The 21086-nt window shown below is 32.0% G+C and overlaps 1 protein-coding gene across 1 annotated transcript in view; it reads right to left on the bottom strand.

Annotated features, from left to right (window-relative positions):
- The window catches only part of LOC134687355 (receptor-type tyrosine-protein phosphatase H-like), a 64107-nt gene that overhangs the window by 19599 nt on the left and 23422 nt on the right, over positions 1-21086 (bottom strand). Inside the window, exons 7-16 of the mRNA XM_063547591.1 lie at positions 19198-19358; positions 16561-16753; positions 15005-15160; positions 14584-14715; positions 12297-12436; positions 10605-10700; positions 7004-7079; positions 5276-5378; positions 3879-3965; positions 2209-2232 (exon numbers count right to left, since the gene is read on the bottom strand). Of these exons, the coding sequence (XP_063403661.1) occupies positions 2209-2232; positions 3879-3965; positions 5276-5378; positions 7004-7079; positions 10605-10700; positions 12297-12436; positions 14584-14715; positions 15005-15160; positions 16561-16753; positions 19198-19358 (1168 nt within the window). The remainder of the gene's footprint in view (positions 1-2208; positions 2233-3878; positions 3966-5275; positions 5379-7003; positions 7080-10604; positions 10701-12296; positions 12437-14583; positions 14716-15004; positions 15161-16560; positions 16754-19197; positions 19359-21086) is intronic.

Here is a 21086-nt window from a genome sequence, read left to right as displayed (position 1 = left end):
AAACTTAATATTTAGTTAATTTTTTAATTGAACTTATCTCTTTAATTGTATTTTTCCTATGATATATTAAATCACCACCAAAATAAATTAGAAGTCTGTATCAACATGTTTCCATTTAAACAACAGTAGGTTATTGATCAAAGAAGGACCCTGTATGGATCAAGGATTGGCGTGAATTAAGGACCAGGTGGATCAATGATTGGAGTGAATTAAGGAAAGGGGTGGATCCATGACCGGGGTGGATCAAGGATTGGCTGAATTAAGGACCAGGTGGATCAAGGATTGGAGTGAATTAAGGAACGGGGTGGATCCAGGACAGGAGTGGATCAAGGATTGGAGTGAATTAAAGACCAGGTGGATCAAGGATTGGAGTGAATTAAGGAAAGGGGTGGATCCAGGACCGGGGTGGATCAAGGATTGGCGTGAATTAAGGACCAGGTGGATCAAGGATAGGAGTGAATTAAGGAACGGGGTGGATCAAGGACCAAAGTGGATCAAAGACTGGGGTGTATCAAAATAATTTCAGGCTTTTTGTAAAATGCCTTTCAATTTTTCCAAGCATTTTGTAAAATATTGGTAAATGCATGAGAACTTTGTATTATGGAAGATGGTAGATCTTTAGAAGAACCATCTGCACAAAGCTCATACCAAATTATATTGTTGTATCACTAAATTTGAGAGACACGTCAACAACATGCAATTTTAGAAAACACAGACATGATACCCAAGTCCACAACAGGATGAAAAGATTTAGTATAGATTGCACCCTGCAAGCCATTGCATATAGTCAGAGAATATATATGGACTATAACAACTGGATGATTATACAATATTACAATATTCCCCCCAAAACTCACCCATTGAGGTTATTTTTATATTTTTTTTTAAATTGCATTGCAAAATTCTAACCATTAATAAAGGCTGCATTATAAGCAGTGAAGTTCCTTAAATGTATGCATGCAGGGTAGGATAATCAACTAAAACTACCAACAAATATGTTCAAAAATATAAATTTAACAATAAATGCATGTTTGTTTGTTATAATAACTCATAAACACTTGCAGTTTTCTTCTCAATTTGGTAGATTCATTTCACTGCTAAATTTATTAGTAAAATTTGGACCCAGCATATATAAACTGCTTTATCGCTATTTTGTGCATTTTTCCTTTCATCTCATTTTGTTATAATTTTCATATCATGTTCCTCGCTTGAGATGGAAAAATTATTGCTAGAACCTAAGGAGGCCACGTGGCGTTGGTAATGAAATTGACATGAAATCGACAACGTCGTCATAGGTAAAATAGCTATAAACAGATTATCATTGGTCATCTCAACTTGATTGATTTTCTCACTTTCGCTGTACCAGATCAAGCGAGAAAATCAATCTCGTTGAGATGATCAACGATAATCTATAAATATTACCAAATATCTCAGTCCCTATATTCTGTTGATCTATGAATGTAACATTACCACCTGAAAGCCTAGCCAATAAAAAATCATCACTTGGAATAAGATTGGAATTTACCTATAACAGGCTATTATTTGAACTTGGAATTATTTTTAATTATGGAATTTGCATAATTTCTTGTGTTTAAAAAAATTAATATCAAGAAATCAAGCAAATTCCATAATTAAAAATAATTCCATGTTCAAATAATAGCCTGTTATATTTACTTATCTCAATAGCATTTAGATAGCTGCAGATTGTTTCTTTGAATAGACAGTACCAATCTAAATTCTGGATTTTTGACAGATTTTCATTTTATAGAGATCAGAACCTCCAGAGTTGGGAAAGTCGATCAATAGGAGGGACTTATTATTTGGGTTAACTGCATTACAATAATTTAAATAGAAAATTAGCATATATAATGTAATCATACTGCAAATAAAAGAAGAAATAAATGTGTTTACTGCCTGATCAGGATGCAGTGCTTTCAGAACCATAACCAACACAAGATATTACCTATGGAACCATTTCAGCACAAACCCCTTCCCCCCAAAAAAGTGCCTTCTAAGCCACCTTTAGAAAGATATTAATATGTCAGGATCTTTGAAAATTGTCACTTATTAGGATTCGTTAAGGTTTTAAGAATAGAAAATAATCCAACAAGCAATATAATTTCAGAAAAAAGTAGAAGTAAAATATCAACAAATTCTGGTGTATAAATAAAGCTTATGTAGCACAAAAGAGAATAGATTGATACATGCCTTTTCATACTCTCGTTATTCAACCTATAAAAAGGGTTCAAAAGTTATCTTTTACTAAATTTTCAGATTTAAAGACTTGTTAAACAGTGTTTGTTAACAGTGAATAATGTTAAAATTAAAGTAGAAATTTTGAATCAATTTTAAATGCTCTCACCTTTTTCGTACTCTCGACCTTACTTTTAATGGGGCATGACTAAAACATGAATCAAAAATTATTTGCGTGAAAACATTGAGACCAAAAAAAAATCTGTTTTTCTCTTCTAGAACCTGTTCAAATGTTTAAAAATAAATAAAGGGTTCCACCAAATACTGCGTCTCTCCTCCAATTGTTACAGGCAGTGTACAAGTGTAATGTTGACAGAATAGCTTCTGTCCAAATTTCATAACAATCCATGAAGATTGAAAACTAGGAGGAAATGATAACACATGACTCTCTCAGTCATAAATTTCACTGATTTTGTGTGCTTCTATGTAATTGTTCACCAATTTTGAAAGAATTCAATCAGTACTAAAAGATACATTAATTAAGTCATATTTTCGGTTCAACTGATCCAAAGTTGTGTGCAATTTTTTCCAAAACTGTGACAAAGCAACTTGACCTTAAGTCAATTTATCAGTAAAATACCAACAAACAGAAATACCCATTTTTGAATTTGACTTAGGATTTTCTCAGGTCTTTTGTAACATATAGTTTATTTCCAAATTTCATACAATTCCACAAAGTTTTTACCAGAGTACTTGATGTTTAAAAAACAAACTTTAACAACAGACTGAACCTAAATGATAATGACACCTCCAACAACAGAATCAAGGATTGCAATGTGTCGCTTTCACAAACTAAATGTTGCAGGCTAGACAAAAGGATATTTGTTTTGTGTAAACTTTATAGACTTGAGAATTGCACATGTATAGGAATATAACTGATGCTATTGCAATCATATAAAAAAAGAAGATCTCAAAATTACATTTAAAACAAAATGAACATTTTCACCAGAATGCAAGATACCACCATACCTCCACCCTATACATAATGTTAATATATAATGCAACAGACAGATAACAGATACCAACAAGACATCATTGAGATGGGAGCCATCTCTGTGGACCTCACTGTGAATAACAAATTGTATCTTACCCATAGGACATGGGGTTGTCAATTTAAACCAAAGTTTTTGTCGTTGACCTTTGAAGTTGAACATACATTATGACACACACTTTGATGTTGGTTACTATACATGTCAAGTATAAAGTATGAAATTATAAAGGTTCTCAGGATGCAGAGCAAACAAGATCTTAACCATAGGACATGGGGTTGTCAACTGAAACCAAAGTTTTTGACCTTGACCTTTGAAGTTGTACATACACTATGACACCCCCTCCGGTGTAAGTTGATATACATGTCAAGTATTGAGTATGAAATTATAAGGTAGCTCTGGATATACAATAGACACAATTTGTTATAGACGGACAGACTGATTACTATAGGGCGACCTGCCATTTGGAGGGGTTGAATTCAATTAATTACAATTAACTCTGGCTTATACAGCCAGTCAATCTTAAGGATAAATTTTGTTCACCCCTAACTTAAATTATATTGTTGCTTATAGGAAAATTGCTGCATTTGCTTGTATAAAATTTAACTTCAATAACTATTGGAGTAAAGTAGTTACCTGTACCTTTCTGGCGGTGGTTGCAAAGGTTCAAATTCTCCAGATGATTGTCGTCTTCTAAATTCAGGCAGATACGCTTTTACACATCTAAAACATATTTGTTGGTATAAGTAAATAACTTTCAATGCCACAGAGAACATACTTGTCACATATTCTATGTTTAACCAATATAAACACAATAAGTGGCATCAAGAAATAAATACTGTTTATTCAGAAACTATTTAGAGTTTTCTTATTAATGTGAATAATGCCATATATCTGTATGCAGATCTTCCTGAAATTGCCTTTATTAATCTCGCATGTTTGTTCAATCTTCAAATATGCACACAATTATTTCTGAATTTACAGTATTCAAATAAACTTAAGGTACTTATCAAGGTGAGGTATAAGGATTTCCATAATATGAAAACCATAGGAAAAACCCTATCAAAATTGGATAAATTTGAAAGTGTCCTGACAATTCACATTTACAATGCATAATTCTAAAAGGGGCACTGGCTACAAGATATGCAAAAACAATATTTATAAATGATTTTGTTAGTTCAATCATTGATAAAAGTTAAAAGATTTGGATAATAATTCACATTTAGCTGCCTATTGGGTTTATTTTGTTAAGCATGTTAAGATGAGTAAATAAATGTCACTTTTGAAACATTCACTTGCAGGTGAATAATTCAACCTCATTGAATCCATATTCATAATATGTCCTTCATTTTAAACCTTTAGCTAGAGATTGGTTATGCATAAAAATTTGTGTTCAGTTTAATGTGAGACAAAGGTGAACCATTTCATTGACTGACTCAATCCATAAAAAATCATTCTTATACAGGTAAATAACTAACTTTTGTGTTTAACCTAAATCATGAAATCAAAGAGACCTAGAAAAATCAAATTGCATCAGGTTGCTATCTATTCATATCTATGTTTATGTTTATATTGGGTTATATGAATGTAAGCAGTCTTCAGAGGTCATCTCTATAGTTAATTAGATGGCATCTAGACAAAAATACACAAAATTCTATAAGATTTTATCAATATCTGCATTGTTTACTGTTTATGTCAGACTGATTGTAATTTGGAGGTACATTTTAGGATGTTATAAATCAAATATGAGAATTCAAGTCAAATTAGTCATAATTTTTACAGCTAAATTCCTTTAACTGATACATTCCAATTTAACACATTCTCCAAAAAAACTTTCTGATAGCTTTTTGGTGGCCTTCAGCTGTTGTCAACTATTTTGTTGGGAAGTTATATCTTTGACATATTCCCCATTTCAATTCTCAATTTTATTGATATATATATATTGTAATTATAGAGGCTTAGACTCTGATATAGTTTATAGATCTCAGCTATGACTTATGTTTGCATGCTATAACTTCTATTTAAATACTTACTCCCATCTCTTATGAACCATGAAGCCAACCATTCCAAAAACAGCTAATAACAGTAGCACACATATAATTATACCTGCTATTTCTCCACCTGTCAGAGGATCATCTGTCAAGGAAAAAAGATAAACTTTTCAGTTAATTACACCCCATCAAAAATTGAAAACTGGAAGTACGATAATCAGGCTTGTAAAATCTGCAGAGGAACATGATAGATTTTTTCACTTTTTTCTTGCTTATCCTACTCTATAATCAACAACCATGTTTACCAATTAAGAAATAATTCCTTCATGTCATGCTCTATGCTCATTTTAACATGGGTAGGCATTATATTTGTCAATATTTTACAATGAGCATAGAGCATGACATGAAGGAATTATTTCGATTTCTAATATGACAAATACAATATATTTATAGATCGAAGCGTACAAAAATACCGAAAGAATGTTTGGCTGTTCCTGTGTCCTCCCCGAGGAGTCTGTATATTACATTTCATATTTGATAAGTTTAAAAACTACGAGCAGGGCAAATATGTGTTAATTTATTTGATCAAAATATATAATAAAAGTTAATGTTAGCTGCTTAAATGTAAATATTTAAAAGGATAACGATAAAATAACGTTAATATAAACAGTAAGTCCGTGCCCATGTGTCAAACATATATTTTGTGCTCATTAGAACATGGATTTGTTAACAAAGCCTAATAAGGACTTCATATTAGAATACTCATTTTGAAAGGTATAAATAAGAGGGCAATTTTACAAGCCTTAATTTGGTAGTTATGTCTGATAGATCATTTATCTGTTCAAACATTACAACCCATCATTATAAAGCTGCTGACCAAAAAAATAGTAATTCTTTACAGTTGTCTTGAAAAAATGTGTGATGAAAATTTTGAATAATAAAATAAAGAGATGTGATATGAATGCCAATGAGACAATTATCCACCAAAGTTCAAATAAAGTGGATGTAGACCACCTTAAGTTCATTCTTCAGTGATGGATTCAGAACTTTTCATAAGAGGGGGCCCACTGACTGACTTCAGTGATTCCCTAAATTAATAATATTTTCCCACAAAAGTTCTGAATATCTGAGCATATATCACATCCATAAATTTTGTGAAATGTTCATGGATAGCATGTATAGAATGTTTTGATCAATGCACTATACATTGTGTTTCAAAAAAGGTAGTGATTAGGCTTGGAAGACTTAGATATCAAGTCCGTCCCATAAGGTTTTGATCGCATTTCATGAAATCTTTACCTAAAAAACAGGAAAAATAGGTACTTGATAAACCTTACAAATGTAGATATGTTACAACCATCACTGTCAAACTGCTGACAGATTATGAAATCATTCTGCTAAAAAAATATTTTTTTATGTAATAGTTATATGATGGTTCACATGGCATATTATCAAAATATTAAATTACATTTAAGGTGGTACCCAACACCTTCACTAAAATTAATTTGGCTCGTTTTCATAAAATTTTGACAAAGTATTAACTTTGACCCTTTGACAAAATTATAAAAATTTCAAAACATTTGAACCAACTTATTTATCAGAAAAAATACACTGGTTATAGTGCAGTTTGACAAACACTAATTTTGATCATTGAGAAGCTTAATATTCCCTTAACAACACAATGTAACTATAACTTTTAGCTGATTTTACAGAGTTATCTCCCTGTAGTGTTAGGTACCACCTGAAATCAAACTATTTTATTCTACTTACAACAACCATGAGTATCCACATATCGTAATTCAGCATCCTTTCTATCACTGGTATATTCCTTAACACCAGAAAATATCTGCAAAAAATAATGTGACTAAAATCAACTCAAAATTAGTGCAATTTGACTGTTGAGTGGGCTCCTGGGTCTAAATCAAATTTTCTATTTAATATAGGATTTCGATATATTTTTCTATAAATGAACTTTATCTTAATAAACTTAATAGAAAAATGAAATAAAAAATTGTGGTCACCATTTATTTACGCTATTTATGCTCACAATCTGCCAATGAAAGAAGCATACATTTTTGTTAATGTCCTTTTTTTCTGTTGAACTAATAGGAGAAATAGAGGTAATATCGAAATAAAAAAGAACTAAATTACTGAAATGGCTTAAATTTTACAATTATTTAGTTTATGTACAGCTTATTTGAAAACCACAATAAAAAATATAGGTCACCGATGAGTTAAAAAAAGATATTTCAATCTTAATGCCAAACAAGAGGCTGTCACAACGACAGCAAACCAGATTTATTAGCATTTATTTGTGTCCTGGCAATATCACAAGAACCATTACTGATGATTGGTGAAAGTGAAAATCGTCAATATCAAATTTGACCTCTATTTTGTCATCAGTATCAACATATTAAAATTTGAAAAGCTTAGATTGAATGGTTTCGTGAGTTAATGCAACAACGTGAATGGAAACACCATTTTACAATCTTTCAAGAACCATAACTCCTGAAAGGTAAAAGTCAAAATCGTCATTCTTGAACTTGACCTTTATTTTGTCATCAGTAACAACATATTAAAATTTGAAAAGCTTTGGTTGAATGGTTCATGAGAAAATGCACGGACATGACTGGAATCACCATTTTTCAATCTTTCAAGAACCATTATTCCTGAACAGTAAAAGTCAAAATCGTCATTATTGAACTTGACCTCCATTTAGTCATCAGTAACAACATATTAAAATTTGGGAAGCTTTGGTAGAACAGTTCATGTGTAAATGCAGGGACACTACTGGAAACGCCATTTTACGATCTTTCAAGAACCATAACTACCGAACGGTAAAAGTCAAAATCGTCATTATTAAAATTGACCTTTATTTTGTCAACAATAACAACATATTAAAATTTGGGAAGCTTTGGAAGAACACTTCATGCGTAAATGCACGGACACGACTGGAAACTCACAATCTGCCAATGAAAGAAGCATACATTTTTGTTAATGTCCTTTTTTTCTGTTGAACTAATAGGAGAAATAGAGGTAATATCGAAATAAAAAAGAACTAAATTACTGAAATGGCTTAAATTTTACAATTATTTAGTTTATGTACAGCTTATTTGAAAACCACAATAAAAAATATAGGTCACCGATGAGTTAAAAAAAGATATTTCAATCTTAATGCCAAACAAGAGGCTGTCACAACGACAGCAAACCGGATTTATTAGCATTTATTTGTGTCCTGGCAATATCACAAGAACCGTTACTGATGATTGGTGAAAGTGAAAATCGTCAATATCAAATTTGACCTCTATTTTGTCATCAGTATCAACATATTAAAATTTGAAAAGCTTAGATTGAATGGTTTCGTGAGTTAATGCAACAACGTGAATGGAAACACCATTTTACAATCTTTCAAGAACCATAACTCCTGAAAGGTAAAAGTCAAAATCGTCATTATTGAACTTGACCTTTATTTTGTCATCAGTAACAACATATTAAAATTTGAAAAGCTTTGGTTGAATGGTTCATGAGAAAATGCACGGACATGACTGGAATCACCATTTTTCAATCTTTCAAGAACCATTATTCCTGAACAGTAAAAGTCAAAATCGTCATTATTGAACTTGACCTCCATTTAGTCATCAGTAACAACATATTAAAATTTGGGAAGCTTTGGTAGAACAGTTCATGTGTAAATGCAGGGACACTACTGGAAATGCCATTTTACGATCTTTCAAGAACCATAACTACCGAACGGTAAAAGTCAAAATCGTCATTATTAAAATTGACCTTTATTTTGTCAACAGTAACAACATATTAAAATTTGGGAAGCTTTGGTAGAACAGTTCATGCGTAAATGCACAGACACGACTGGAAACTCCATTTTTCAATCTTTCAAGAACCATAACTCCTGAACAGTAAAAGTCAAAATCGCCATTATTGAACTTGACCTTCATTTAGTTGTCAGTAACAACATATTAAAATTTTAAAAGCTTTGGTTGAACGATGCACGGACAACATTTGATTGCAGCCCGCCCGACCGACCGCCTGCCCGCCCGACCCGCCCGCCGAGCATCCCCAAATCAATAACCGACATTTTTGTCACAAAAATCTGGTTAAAAATTGCATTTTTTGCACCAAAGGGAGGTAATTTGGTGCTTTTTCAATGATATCTACATTTCAAAAGTCAACTGGGGTCAACACATATTCATTTTTGGGTTGATTTTTGTACTGTATGATAAAGTAACAACTACAAAAGGTAATAAATAAAATTTGTAATGAAAAATAAATGTTTAATTTTTTCTGAAAATTATATACCCGCGAGCCTCCTTAAAGTCATAAGAAACGAGTGACCGGTGAAAAATAATGTTCTTCCAATTCTTGAACCGATGCATACAAACATCATAAACTTAGTCTTCTGTGCACGAATTTCACATTTTTTTCGTGTAAATTTCGTATAATCGTCAATTTTTTTTTCAATCAGTCAGTGTTGGTGTGAAAATATGGTAGATAATTAAAGTTCGTGTTTTGAATCCGAAGTTTAACGATTGTCACCTGTTTGTCAACATTCGACATTAAATCAACAAAAAGCATGGAAATTGAGCACGTGTTTAACATGTAAATTCAGATAATAGTTTATTTTAAGGACATTCATGCGTATTGTGATCACCGGATTTTTACGAGGTGGGTCACACTGGGGTCACTTTGCATACGGAAAATATGTCGGGGAATTGCTTGCTGGAAGCAAGCAATTAAAGTGAAGTAAACTTCTTCTAAATATAAATTAATTAAAGAATTTTCTTCAGAAAAAAGTAGATGTACATAAGTTTTATAATGAAAACTATCCATTGAGTTATAAAAAACATAAGCATTATCTTTTTGAATTTGAGGTTTCTTATGACTTTAAGTCATATATTCATATTGTCTCGAGGTTTCGAATTTCAAATTACCCATCGATAACTTAAATCTTTTATTTACAGAAAAAACACCTTTAGTATTGTAATGCTTATCTGGTAATAAAATCTAATCTTTTAGAAATGGAACTTATGGGAACTTGTCTCAGATTTTTTTTTATCTATGAACCTTAACCCAACTTTCAGGATAATAGAAATGTGATTTTTTTTATACAAGTGCTTGTTGATGCTAGTATGAATAATTCCGACAAATTAAGATCCAACTGAGTTTAGCTTTTTTAAACCTTTCTAGTTTACTATAATCCTGTAAAATAGTTGTTTTAAAAAAAACTGTTATTCAATGTCATCCTTTATTGACACAGAGTCTTTATCTATCAAAAAGCTATTTCCACTTTCAAACCAAACAACGACTTTCCTTATTGTATACTTTCACCTTTCTGAATTTGGTAAAATTTTCTTACCAATACTGTAATGGTTGTCTCCTTTCTAAATGTAAAAGTTTTGAAAAACTGTGTATTCATCTTATTGTAAGGATCATGATCATTGACAGTGTAAATCTGAAATATAAATGAGTTTATATGAAAATAAGGTAATGTGAAATGGTTACCAATAAGACAACTTTCCAATTGAAGTGGATGTAAGCAATTAAAGAAACTCTTACTGCTCACAACAATACGAAAAAGAACAGGAACATACAGAGGGGGTCTCATTTGGGGGGTTCTGATCCCAGATTCCGCTTACTGTTTTGTCAGATTCCCATATCCTGCTTACACTATATATGTAAGCAATTCTTAGTTTTTTGTAATTTCCTGTGTCCAGCTAGACTTCATTTCCTGTTTTCACGGCACAATGATTTGACTTTTGTGTGTCAGGCTTACAAAAAAAATCAGCAATCCGGTGTCATGCTTAGACCCCAATGAGACCCACTATAGTATATGGTGGGTTAAAACATGTTTGATGACACCTTAACCATCCTCATTACCTGGGACAAACTATAATGAAAGCATCATGATTGTTGCGATTCAGCCAATTTTTTAGCTCGTCAGACATTTTTTCTGACCTCACTTTCAAAAATGATTTTGTTTTCTTCATTTTCATAATCTCACTCTAAAGTTTCTATTCTATTGTCAAAAGATGAAGAATTCTGCAATATTGATGCAAACTGTTTTGGTATTTCCATTGATGCAACTGTAGATTTTTTTTAATATTTTTTTTTAGAAACATTTGAATTGAATGATTTTGACAAGAATGTAAAGGAAAATCTGTTAATGTGTTATCATGTACGGTAGATTTTTTTTTCCTACTTTGGGACTTTTTTTCAAGTTTCCTTGATATTCAGCTTGGACATTATGATATTAAACTCAATAGGAGTCTGTCTTGTATAATACAAAACCCCACAATAAGGTTTCTTGAAATCCTATAGAGTGAAATAAAATAGCTAAAATGGATCAAATTGAGTTTCTGTCCATGCAATTACAAGAAATTTGGTAAACACATGTACATTTCCAGTTGTAAATATTTCATCTTAATCAGGGATTACCAGAGATGGACAACACTGCATAAATTTGAGAAAGTAAATGGTGAATGTGTCAAACAGACAACAGCCGAAGGCCACCAATGGGTCTTCAATGTAGTGAGAATTCCGGCACCCGTAGGTGTCCTTCAGCTGGCCCCTAAAAAATATGTATACTAGTACAGTAATAATGGACGTCATACTAAACTCTGAATAATACACAAGAAACTAAAATTAAAAATTATACAAGACTAACAAAGTCCAGAGGCTCCTGATTTGGGACAGGCCCAAAATTGTGGCGGGGTTAAACATGTTTATGAGATCTCAACCCTCCTCCTATACCTCTAGTCAATGTAGAAGAAAAAAACACATAACAATGCACACATTAAAATTCAGTTCAAGAGAAGTCGGAGTCTGATGTCAAAAGATTTAACAAAAGAAAATAAATAAAATGACACTAATAAAGAAATAACAACAGACTACTAGTAGTTAACTGACATGCCAGCTCCAATCCTCAATTAAACTGATTGAAAGATTATGTCTTCATCAAATAAATATTAGGCACAATCCTCCCGTTATCATGCTATCATAAAATATATGAGAACTCTAGTTGTTACAATTAAAATGTAAACTTCTGTACCTCTTTTTCTGCATCTATAAATATTGTATATCTTTTTATATCTGCATTTCTGTCTTTTAGGACAGGAGTCCACCAAGAAAGAGTAGCCTTGCATCCTTTGTCTTCAAGGGATGTAACAAATTTTGCTGGCTTGCCTGGTGCTGAAATATACCATTCATAAAAAGTGTTATTTCGGTATTAATCAATAGCGAATCTAACATCATTAATGAACTCTAAAATATCTGACTGAAATGGTACAGGATTAGGCTCAATAAGGCCCCAAAAAGGCCCTCTTTCTTAGCTTTGAATTAAAATTAGGCTAAATGGACCAATATTAAAATGAATTATAGCCCATACAGTGACTAGAAAGGTAAAACTGTTGATTCATTAGTGTTCTATGGATATCATTTTTCCTTGATTACATGGGAAACGACAAATTTAAATATTCAACGAAATACATATTTTTTAATGAATATGTTCAGACATTAACAAAACCAGGAAACTATGTATCCAGGTGTTGTCAAAGTTTTCCTCTATCCACGAAAATTGGTACCCATGAAAATAAATGAAACTACAGTTAACCTTTTTGTTGAAAATCAACATTCCTGCTTTTTATTCTTGACCTTACAATTAGTACTCATTTCTATTTTCAGCAAAAAAATCAATGAAAATGGGTGAATTTCCATTGATTATTTGGCAGAAAACATAGCGCAAACGTCCACAAAAAAGATCTTTTAAAGTAATGTTTGTAAATACATTTTATCTCTAATATTTTGTGTCACCACACCTGTGCTCTATGTTTCCTGGTCCTAAAGGAATAAAATAAAGGGCTGATTATGGCCTCAAATTTAAAAGTTTAGAAGTTTACAAAAAAAAATTGACAATTTTTTAAACTTTTTAAGGTAGCACAATACAAAGATTTTTCATCCCCAATCAGGCATCTTTAAACTGATGTAATTCCACTCATCTTTCTTTAAATTTTATAAATGAGGTATCAAAAGAAAAAAGAAGGATTAATCTTTCAAATTGAGATAATTTCATTGACATAAATATTACATAATTAATTGTTATGTAATTAGTTGCCATTCTGAAATGTCCATACTTGAATGAATTTAGCTTCTTTGTTCTTCATAGCATCCCAAAAATATTAATAGATACTTGCACAACACAGTTTGACCTCTAAAACTGTGTTATTTAGATTTTTCCTATTGTATTTCATTCTCTCATAAATCTTCAAAGAAGTTTGCAACATCAATTCATAAGAGACCACTAAATTCAATTGCCAATTTGGGTATACAATTTGTTTAATTGATGTTTTTGGAAATCTGAGATACAGTTTTGGAGGTCAAGCTGTATTGTTCAAGAATCTATAAAATATTTTAGGATGCTTAAGCCGAATAATTCAGTCGTTATATTCCGCTGATCTACAACGGCTACATTAACGCCTGAATGTCTTGGTCGATAAAGACCATCAACCGGAAAATTCACACCTCTATGATATATGGGAGTTTTGATTTAAGTTGGGAGCTAAAGAAGTAGGAGTTCAGGATGTTAATTGATGTTAAATGATGTTAATTGATGTTAATTGATGTTAATTAATTATTATCGAATGTGTGTTAATTGAACACACGTGCTTGGTAAGACAATTACAAGCCAGTTGCGCAGACTCATTATCCTGATCGCCGCCGATTGGCTCTCTCTAACAGAGAGCAGGCGACGCAACCAATGATCATAAAGAGTTCAAGCCCTCGTGTGGTAGATATAGGACACAGAAAGGGCTTGAACTATTCGAGTTATAGGATGCTATGAAGAACAAAGCCACTAAATTGTGGACATCACAATATAGTAACTAATTACATAATAATTAATTATGTAATAATTATGTCATAATGAAATTATCACAATTTCAAAGATTAACCTTTCTTCTTTCTTATTGTACCTCATTTATAAAATATAAAGAAGGATGAAATGAATTACATCAGTTTAAAGTTGTCTGATTGGGAGTGAAAAAATCTTTGTATTGTGCTACCTAAAGTGTCTATTTCAGTTGATTTAATAAGTTTTAAAAGATTTCTAGTTTGTAAGCAAATAATTACCCTTTTAAAAATCTTCAACTATTTCTTATTTATTTGTTTGCAATCTATTTTTTAAAAATACCTCCTATTCAGTCATCACTAATTATCAATTACAAATTAATTATAAATGCATGTGTATTATAAAGTTTTGAATTGATGGTACTTTTAAAATAAATTTGCATCATGCTAATTAAGCCTATAATAGACGTCTTCTGCAATAAATACAAACTTACTGCCTGCCAAAGTTGTTATCACAGCAGTTTTATCAGATGCGTTTGTCCAGTTCCCAACTTTAGCTGTTACTTGAAATGTGTATCTCCAAAAGTCTTCTAAATTTGTCACTGTACATGAAGTTGCTGTAAATGCTATAAGTAAGGAGAAAATGATTTAATTCTTGGTTCTTGGAACTCAAATAATGTAATGAAACCTGCTAAATGACCATTCATATAAAAAAAAGTTAGCTAATTCGTATTGTATTGTTATTTTGTGTAAAATTGCATACATATATCAAAATGTATAAGTTTTTATTATTATGATACTTTGACCAAGTGGCATTATTCCTAATAATAAAAAAGTTGCAATAATTTACAGTATGTACAATTTCAGCAGATTTAACAATGTTTTTATCTGATGATTTAAGTAAATATGTCTTACTTGGTGTGTTACATCCAACAACACTTCTATTAAAAAGATAATCAAAAGCTTCTACAATGTAGGAGGTCTTTCCAGTTCTCTTCTCTGGCTCTTTCCATGTCACCAAGACTGACTTTGTTTTACCTACTGCTTCAACATTTCTTGGCTTGTATGGTGCTATATTATAAAAGAACAAAATCTGTAAAACCTTCAGATAAAAACAGAATCAGCAATTTTTCAGAGTTATTTTAACCATTTCTAAAATGAACTGAAAAGTGAAAATCTTTGTGTCAATACTTAATTCTAAACCAAATTTGAATAATATCTAGGTACCTCTGTTGATATATTGGACTAACCAGATTGCATTTCATAACATTTACTTAGCAAGTTTTGAATATAAGTTAATCAATGATGAACAGGGTCCTGACCTATACCCCCACTGTAGCAAAATATTTGTCTTTCAAAGGGCAATAATTTTCACTTCTTTTTAAATTTTCCATGAAACCCAACAAAATATTTTGAAGTTAACAGTCCTCATTGGTGCATTAGTGCACTTGTGATCTCTCTAACGATCTAAATATACATATGTTGGAAAACAAATATATTTCCCAAACATATATGTGTCCATAATACATGATTACAAGATCATATCATAGGGAACATATGTACTAAGTTTTAAGTTGATTGGACTTGAAACTAAATTGGCTAAAAACTTTAACCTCAGGACAGACAGACAGACATATAAATTGATAACTCTGTCATGTGCCTGACATATGCAAATATGGTTACAATCAGATCTAGGAATATAAAGTATTTGACTTAAGTGTTGGGAGACAAAATTGACTGACAAAAAGGTCAAAACATATATTATATATATATATACCCCTCACAACTTTCTAGTGTGTGTTAAAATATTAAGTTTTGTCTATCCTAATTAAACATTTCTAAAATTGAAATTCCCATATTGTTCATAGTAAGATTGTTGCCAATGATTCTAACTGTCAATCTTTGAATTGATAGCAAACATCATCTAATCAAAACTGATGTAACACTATGTAACCATAGCATACCCTGAACACATGATGAGATAATGTGAAGCCCTAAGGTATTTAAAACAAGAATGAGTCCAAAGTACATGGATGCCCCACTAGCACTATCATTTTCCATGTTCAATGGACCATGAAATTGGATAAAAAATATAATTAGGCATTAAATTAGAAATATAATATCATAGGGAACATGTGTACTAAGTTTCAAGTTGATTGGACTTCAACTTCATCAAAATCTACCTTGACCAAAAACTTTAACCTGAAACATGCACTTTCATTTTCTATGTTCAGTGGACCATGAAATTGGGGTCAATAAATTAATTTGGCTTTAAAATTAGAAAGATTATATCATAAGGAACATGTGTACTAAGTTTCAAGTTGGTTGGACTTCAACTTCATCAAAAACTACCTTGACCAAAAACTTTAACCTGAAGTGGGACAGACGGACGAACAGACGCACAGACCAGAAAACATAATGCCCCTCTACTATCATAGGTGGAGTATAAAAATATAGTATATGATACCAACCTGAAATACCAGTCATAACAGTTACATTGAAGAGGCTCCCTTCACCCACTGAAGTGTAGGCCCAAATGTTTACTATGTAGTCAATTGAAGGTTCCAAATCTGTAACATTCAATTTCATCTCCTTTTGATTTAACTTGATTGGTGTGATTGAACTGTTTATGGCAGGAGAACATGCAGTGCCTGATGGAGAAAACTGGAAGAAAAAATAAACATCTTTTTATAGATTTATTGTTACAAACAATGACTGCTGACGGAAGCATTATTGAAATGCAGCAAGCTGGCAAGCACTGGTGGGAAGCAGAATGAATTTCATTACAATTCTGCAAAAAGAAAGTTAACTCTAGAGATGACTTGAACCATGTCAAACATCATTGATACTAAATTCCTGCACCTTTCAAAAGTTATGCAATTTCCTTGACAAGTATAATATATTATTTAGTGACTTGTAAATCTGAGCTTATATTTTCATTAATAAATTTCTGAAAATATAGAATATTAAGAATGTTATGATCAATGTACTTTGTTTGTGAATCTAAAAGGTGATGATAAACCTAGCTTAAGGAAGAATTTGATATCAAGTCAGTCACATAGGTTTTGACTGCATTTCATGCAATCTTTACCCAAAAACTATTCCCTGATGGACATGTTTTGAAGGATATCATCCAGAAAAAGTCATTTTGCCCAAATCATAGTTAAAATTGGTACCGTTAATTTTATTACTACCACTGGGTCGATGCCTCTGCTGGTGGACTATTAGTCCCCAAGGGTATCACCAGCCCAGTAGCCAGTACTAGCCAGTACTTCGGTACTGGCATGAAAATACAGATTTTTTGTGTTATTTAAATTTGCTGTTACGAAATATTGGAAATTATTATAAATTAAGGAATGTATCTCCCTCATGCAAGGGCTGTATAGCCAGTCAAGGTCGTTAAAAACTTCCATTTGTTGCTCATGCAAAGCTCTGATTCCTTTCACGGATTTGGCTACACTTTTTGGACCTTTTGGATTATAGCTCTTCATCATTTATATAAGCTTTGGATTACAAATATTTTGGCCACGAGCATCACTGAAGAGACATGAATTGTCGAAATGCGCATCTGGTGCAAAAAAATTGGTACCGTTAATTTTATTTCTACCACTGGGTCGATGCCTCTGCTGGTGGACTATTAGTCCCCGAGGGTATCACCAGCCCAGTAGCCAGTACTTCGGTACTGGCATGAAAATACGGATTTTTTGTGTTATTTAAATTTGCTGTTACAAAATATTAGAAATTATTATAAATTAAGGAATGTATCTCCCTCATGCAAAGCTCTGATTCCTTTCACGGATTTGGCTACACTTTTTGGACCTTTTGGATTATAGCTCTTCATCATTTATATAAGCTTTGGATTACAAATATTTTGGCCACAAGCATCACTGAAGAGACATGAATTGTCGAAATGCGCATCTGGTGCAAAAAAATTGGTACCGTTAATTTTATTACTACCACTGGGTCGATGCCTCTGCTGGTGGACTATTAGTCCCCGAGGGTATCACCAGCCCAGTAGCCAGTACTTCGGTACTGGCATGAAAATACGGATTTTTTGTGTTATTTAAATTTGCTGTTACAAAATATTAGAAATTATTATAAATTAAGGAATGTATCTCCCTCATGCAAAGCTCTGATTCCTTTCACGGATTTGGCTACACTTTTTGGACCTTTTGGATTATAGCTCTTCATCATTTATATAAGCTTTGGATTACAAATATTTTGGCCACGAGCATCACTGAAGAGACATGAATTGTCGAAATGCGCATCTGGTGCCAAAAAATTGGTACCGTTAATTTTATTATCAATTGTTGTTATGACCTTGAACATTAACCCATTGACCTCAATATCAAAAGTCTTCTTCACTATAAGTAGCATTATCAATCCATATTAAATAAAGATATCGTTTATTGCATTCACCATTTTATTATCTGTACTGAATCTGTAGGTTAAAATCAAAGCATCATCACATTTGTGATTCAGCCATATTATAGCTAGACTGATATTCTTTCTGATCCTATTAGTTTTTCAATATTTTACTCTTTTCCAATCTTACTGTAAAATTTCTATGTTATTGTCCAAAGGATACGAACTTCACAATATTGATGCAAATATTGATATATTTCAATTTTAGACTCTGCCAGGTTTTTTATTCTTGACACAGGAACAGAAAGGGAAATCATCAAGTAAGTAATATAATTTTGTTTTAAATTCCCTTAATTATAAATTGTCTTAATAATTTCCAGAAACAGGCCTTAGAAATGCACTTTCTCAACAACCAAAATAAAAAGAAATAATAAATATTTGTTAACTAAATTGCAATTGTGTTCATTCTTCATTAAGAAAAATACATTTCCTTTTTTTAAATTTATATGAACAAATACCTAATGCTGAGGTATTTCCAATATAATGGGATATAAATGTAAAATAAACAAAATTTTATTTGTTTGCTGTTGAAGCTTAAAATGATGTAGAAACTTTCTTCATGTCAGAAAAACACATACCGTAATTAGTTTCATGATATGTCTTCCATTTAATATTCTGCAACATATCCAAAACCAGAGTGATTGCATAAATCCAGCATGGCTAAATCAAAAACAATTACTTACACTTGTGTTCTGTAGATAAAATTCTTTTATACAAGTCTTATGGTCTGATACACGTATTCTATAACCAATAATATCACCTTTGGATACATTCGGCCTTTCAAACATTACTTTAAAACTGTCATTCGAAGATATTGGTGTAAAATTGGTTATTGCCTCAGGAACTAAAACAAAATATATGTAAATTCTTAAATAACTTAGAAGCTGAACATTCAAAGTGATATCATTTCAAGATCAAAAATGAAAATAGTCATATACATTTATTTAGTAAATATACAATATATCTAATTAAAAAAAATTATTATATCACAATTTTCGTGATAAAAAAAATTGAAATGTATACATGGCATAAGTATATATGCATTGCATGTCCCATAACTCATGAAAGATAAATCTCACTGTAAACCATCATGGCACGCTGTCATGTTAATACCCACAACGTTCTGCCAGTGCCTATCCAAGGTCCAGAGCCTGTGGATAAGTGGTTGTCATTTGGTGCTGTCTTGCATGTTTGTTTTTCTTTGTTTGTTTTATAGTAAATTTAGCTGTTGGTTTTCTCACTAGAATTGTTTCACATTTGTCATTTCAGGGCTTTTTATGGCTTACTGTGTTGTGTGGGCTTTGTTCATTGTTGAAGGACATGCAAAGACCAATAGTTGTTGGTCTTTAAGCCTTTTGGTCTCTTAAAGGGAGTTAATTATCTTGTTGGCAACCACGTCATCTTTTGTATACTGACAACAGCATCACAAGGGAGCTTATTATTTACAATCCTTACTAGTGTTAGAGGGGATGTTATTCATGTTACCATTAACAGTCCTTAAACAGCATTAAAAATGAGCTTATTATTACCCATTCAGCAACAGCAGAGATTCCCTTCACTAAGGAAAGACCAATTTAAAACTAGAAGCTCTAAAGAGCCTGTGTCATTCACCTTGGTCTATGCAAATATTAACCTTTAGGACACAGATGGATTCATGACACAATTGTGTTTTGGTGATGGTGATTTGTTTGTAGATCTTACTTTACAAAACATTCTTGCAGCTTACAATTATCTCTATCTATAATGAACTTGGCTCAGTAGTTTCAGTGGAAAATGTTAGTAAAAATTTACAAATTTTATGAAAATTGTTAAAAATTGACTTAGGGGGTCAATTGGCCATTTCGGTCATGTTGACTTATTTGGAGTTCTTACTTTGCTGAACATTATTGCTGTTTACAGTTTATCTCTATCTATAATAATATTCAAGATAATAACCAAAAACAGCAAAATTTCCTTAAAATTACCAATTCAGGTGCAGCAACCCAACAACGGGTTGTCCAATTCATCTGAAAATTTCAGGTCAGATAGATCTTGACCTGATAAACAACTTTACCTCATTTGCTCTAAATGCTTTGGTTTTTGAGTTATAAGCCAAAAACTGCATTTAACCCCTATGTTCTATTTTTAGCCGTGGTGGCCATCTTGGTTGGTTGGCCTGATCACCAGACACAATTTTTAAACTAAATACCCTAATAATGATTTTATTCATGTTTGGTTAAATTTGGCTCAGTAGTTTCAGAGGAGAAGATTTTTGTAAAAGTTAACGATGACGGACGCCAAGTGATGAGAAAGGAAAATACTGTAACCAAGTTTAAAATATTAGATAGTAGTTTTAGTATTGATCAAGGATATCTTAAGCATTTCTGTGACCTGTTGAATAAAATCCAAACAATTGCAACGCCTGCATCAATTACAGAGCAGGAAGTAATATAGTAGAATTACAGGATGATAATCAACCAGAACAAAAATTATTGCGTCAAAACACAAGTTTCTTAAGATGGATGCTTGGTATTGACTTTAATGTATGAATTAGCCAATAGGTTCTGCCTAAGTGGTCTCAGGTTTGCCTCAG

This window comes from Mytilus trossulus, chromosome 10, assembly GCF_036588685.1.
Source record: "Mytilus trossulus isolate FHL-02 chromosome 10, PNRI_Mtr1.1.1.hap1, whole genome shotgun sequence".
Taxonomy (NCBI): Eukaryota; Metazoa; Mollusca; class Bivalvia; order Mytilida; family Mytilidae; genus Mytilus; species Mytilus trossulus.
This window is presented reverse-complemented; position numbering and strand designations above follow the sequence as displayed.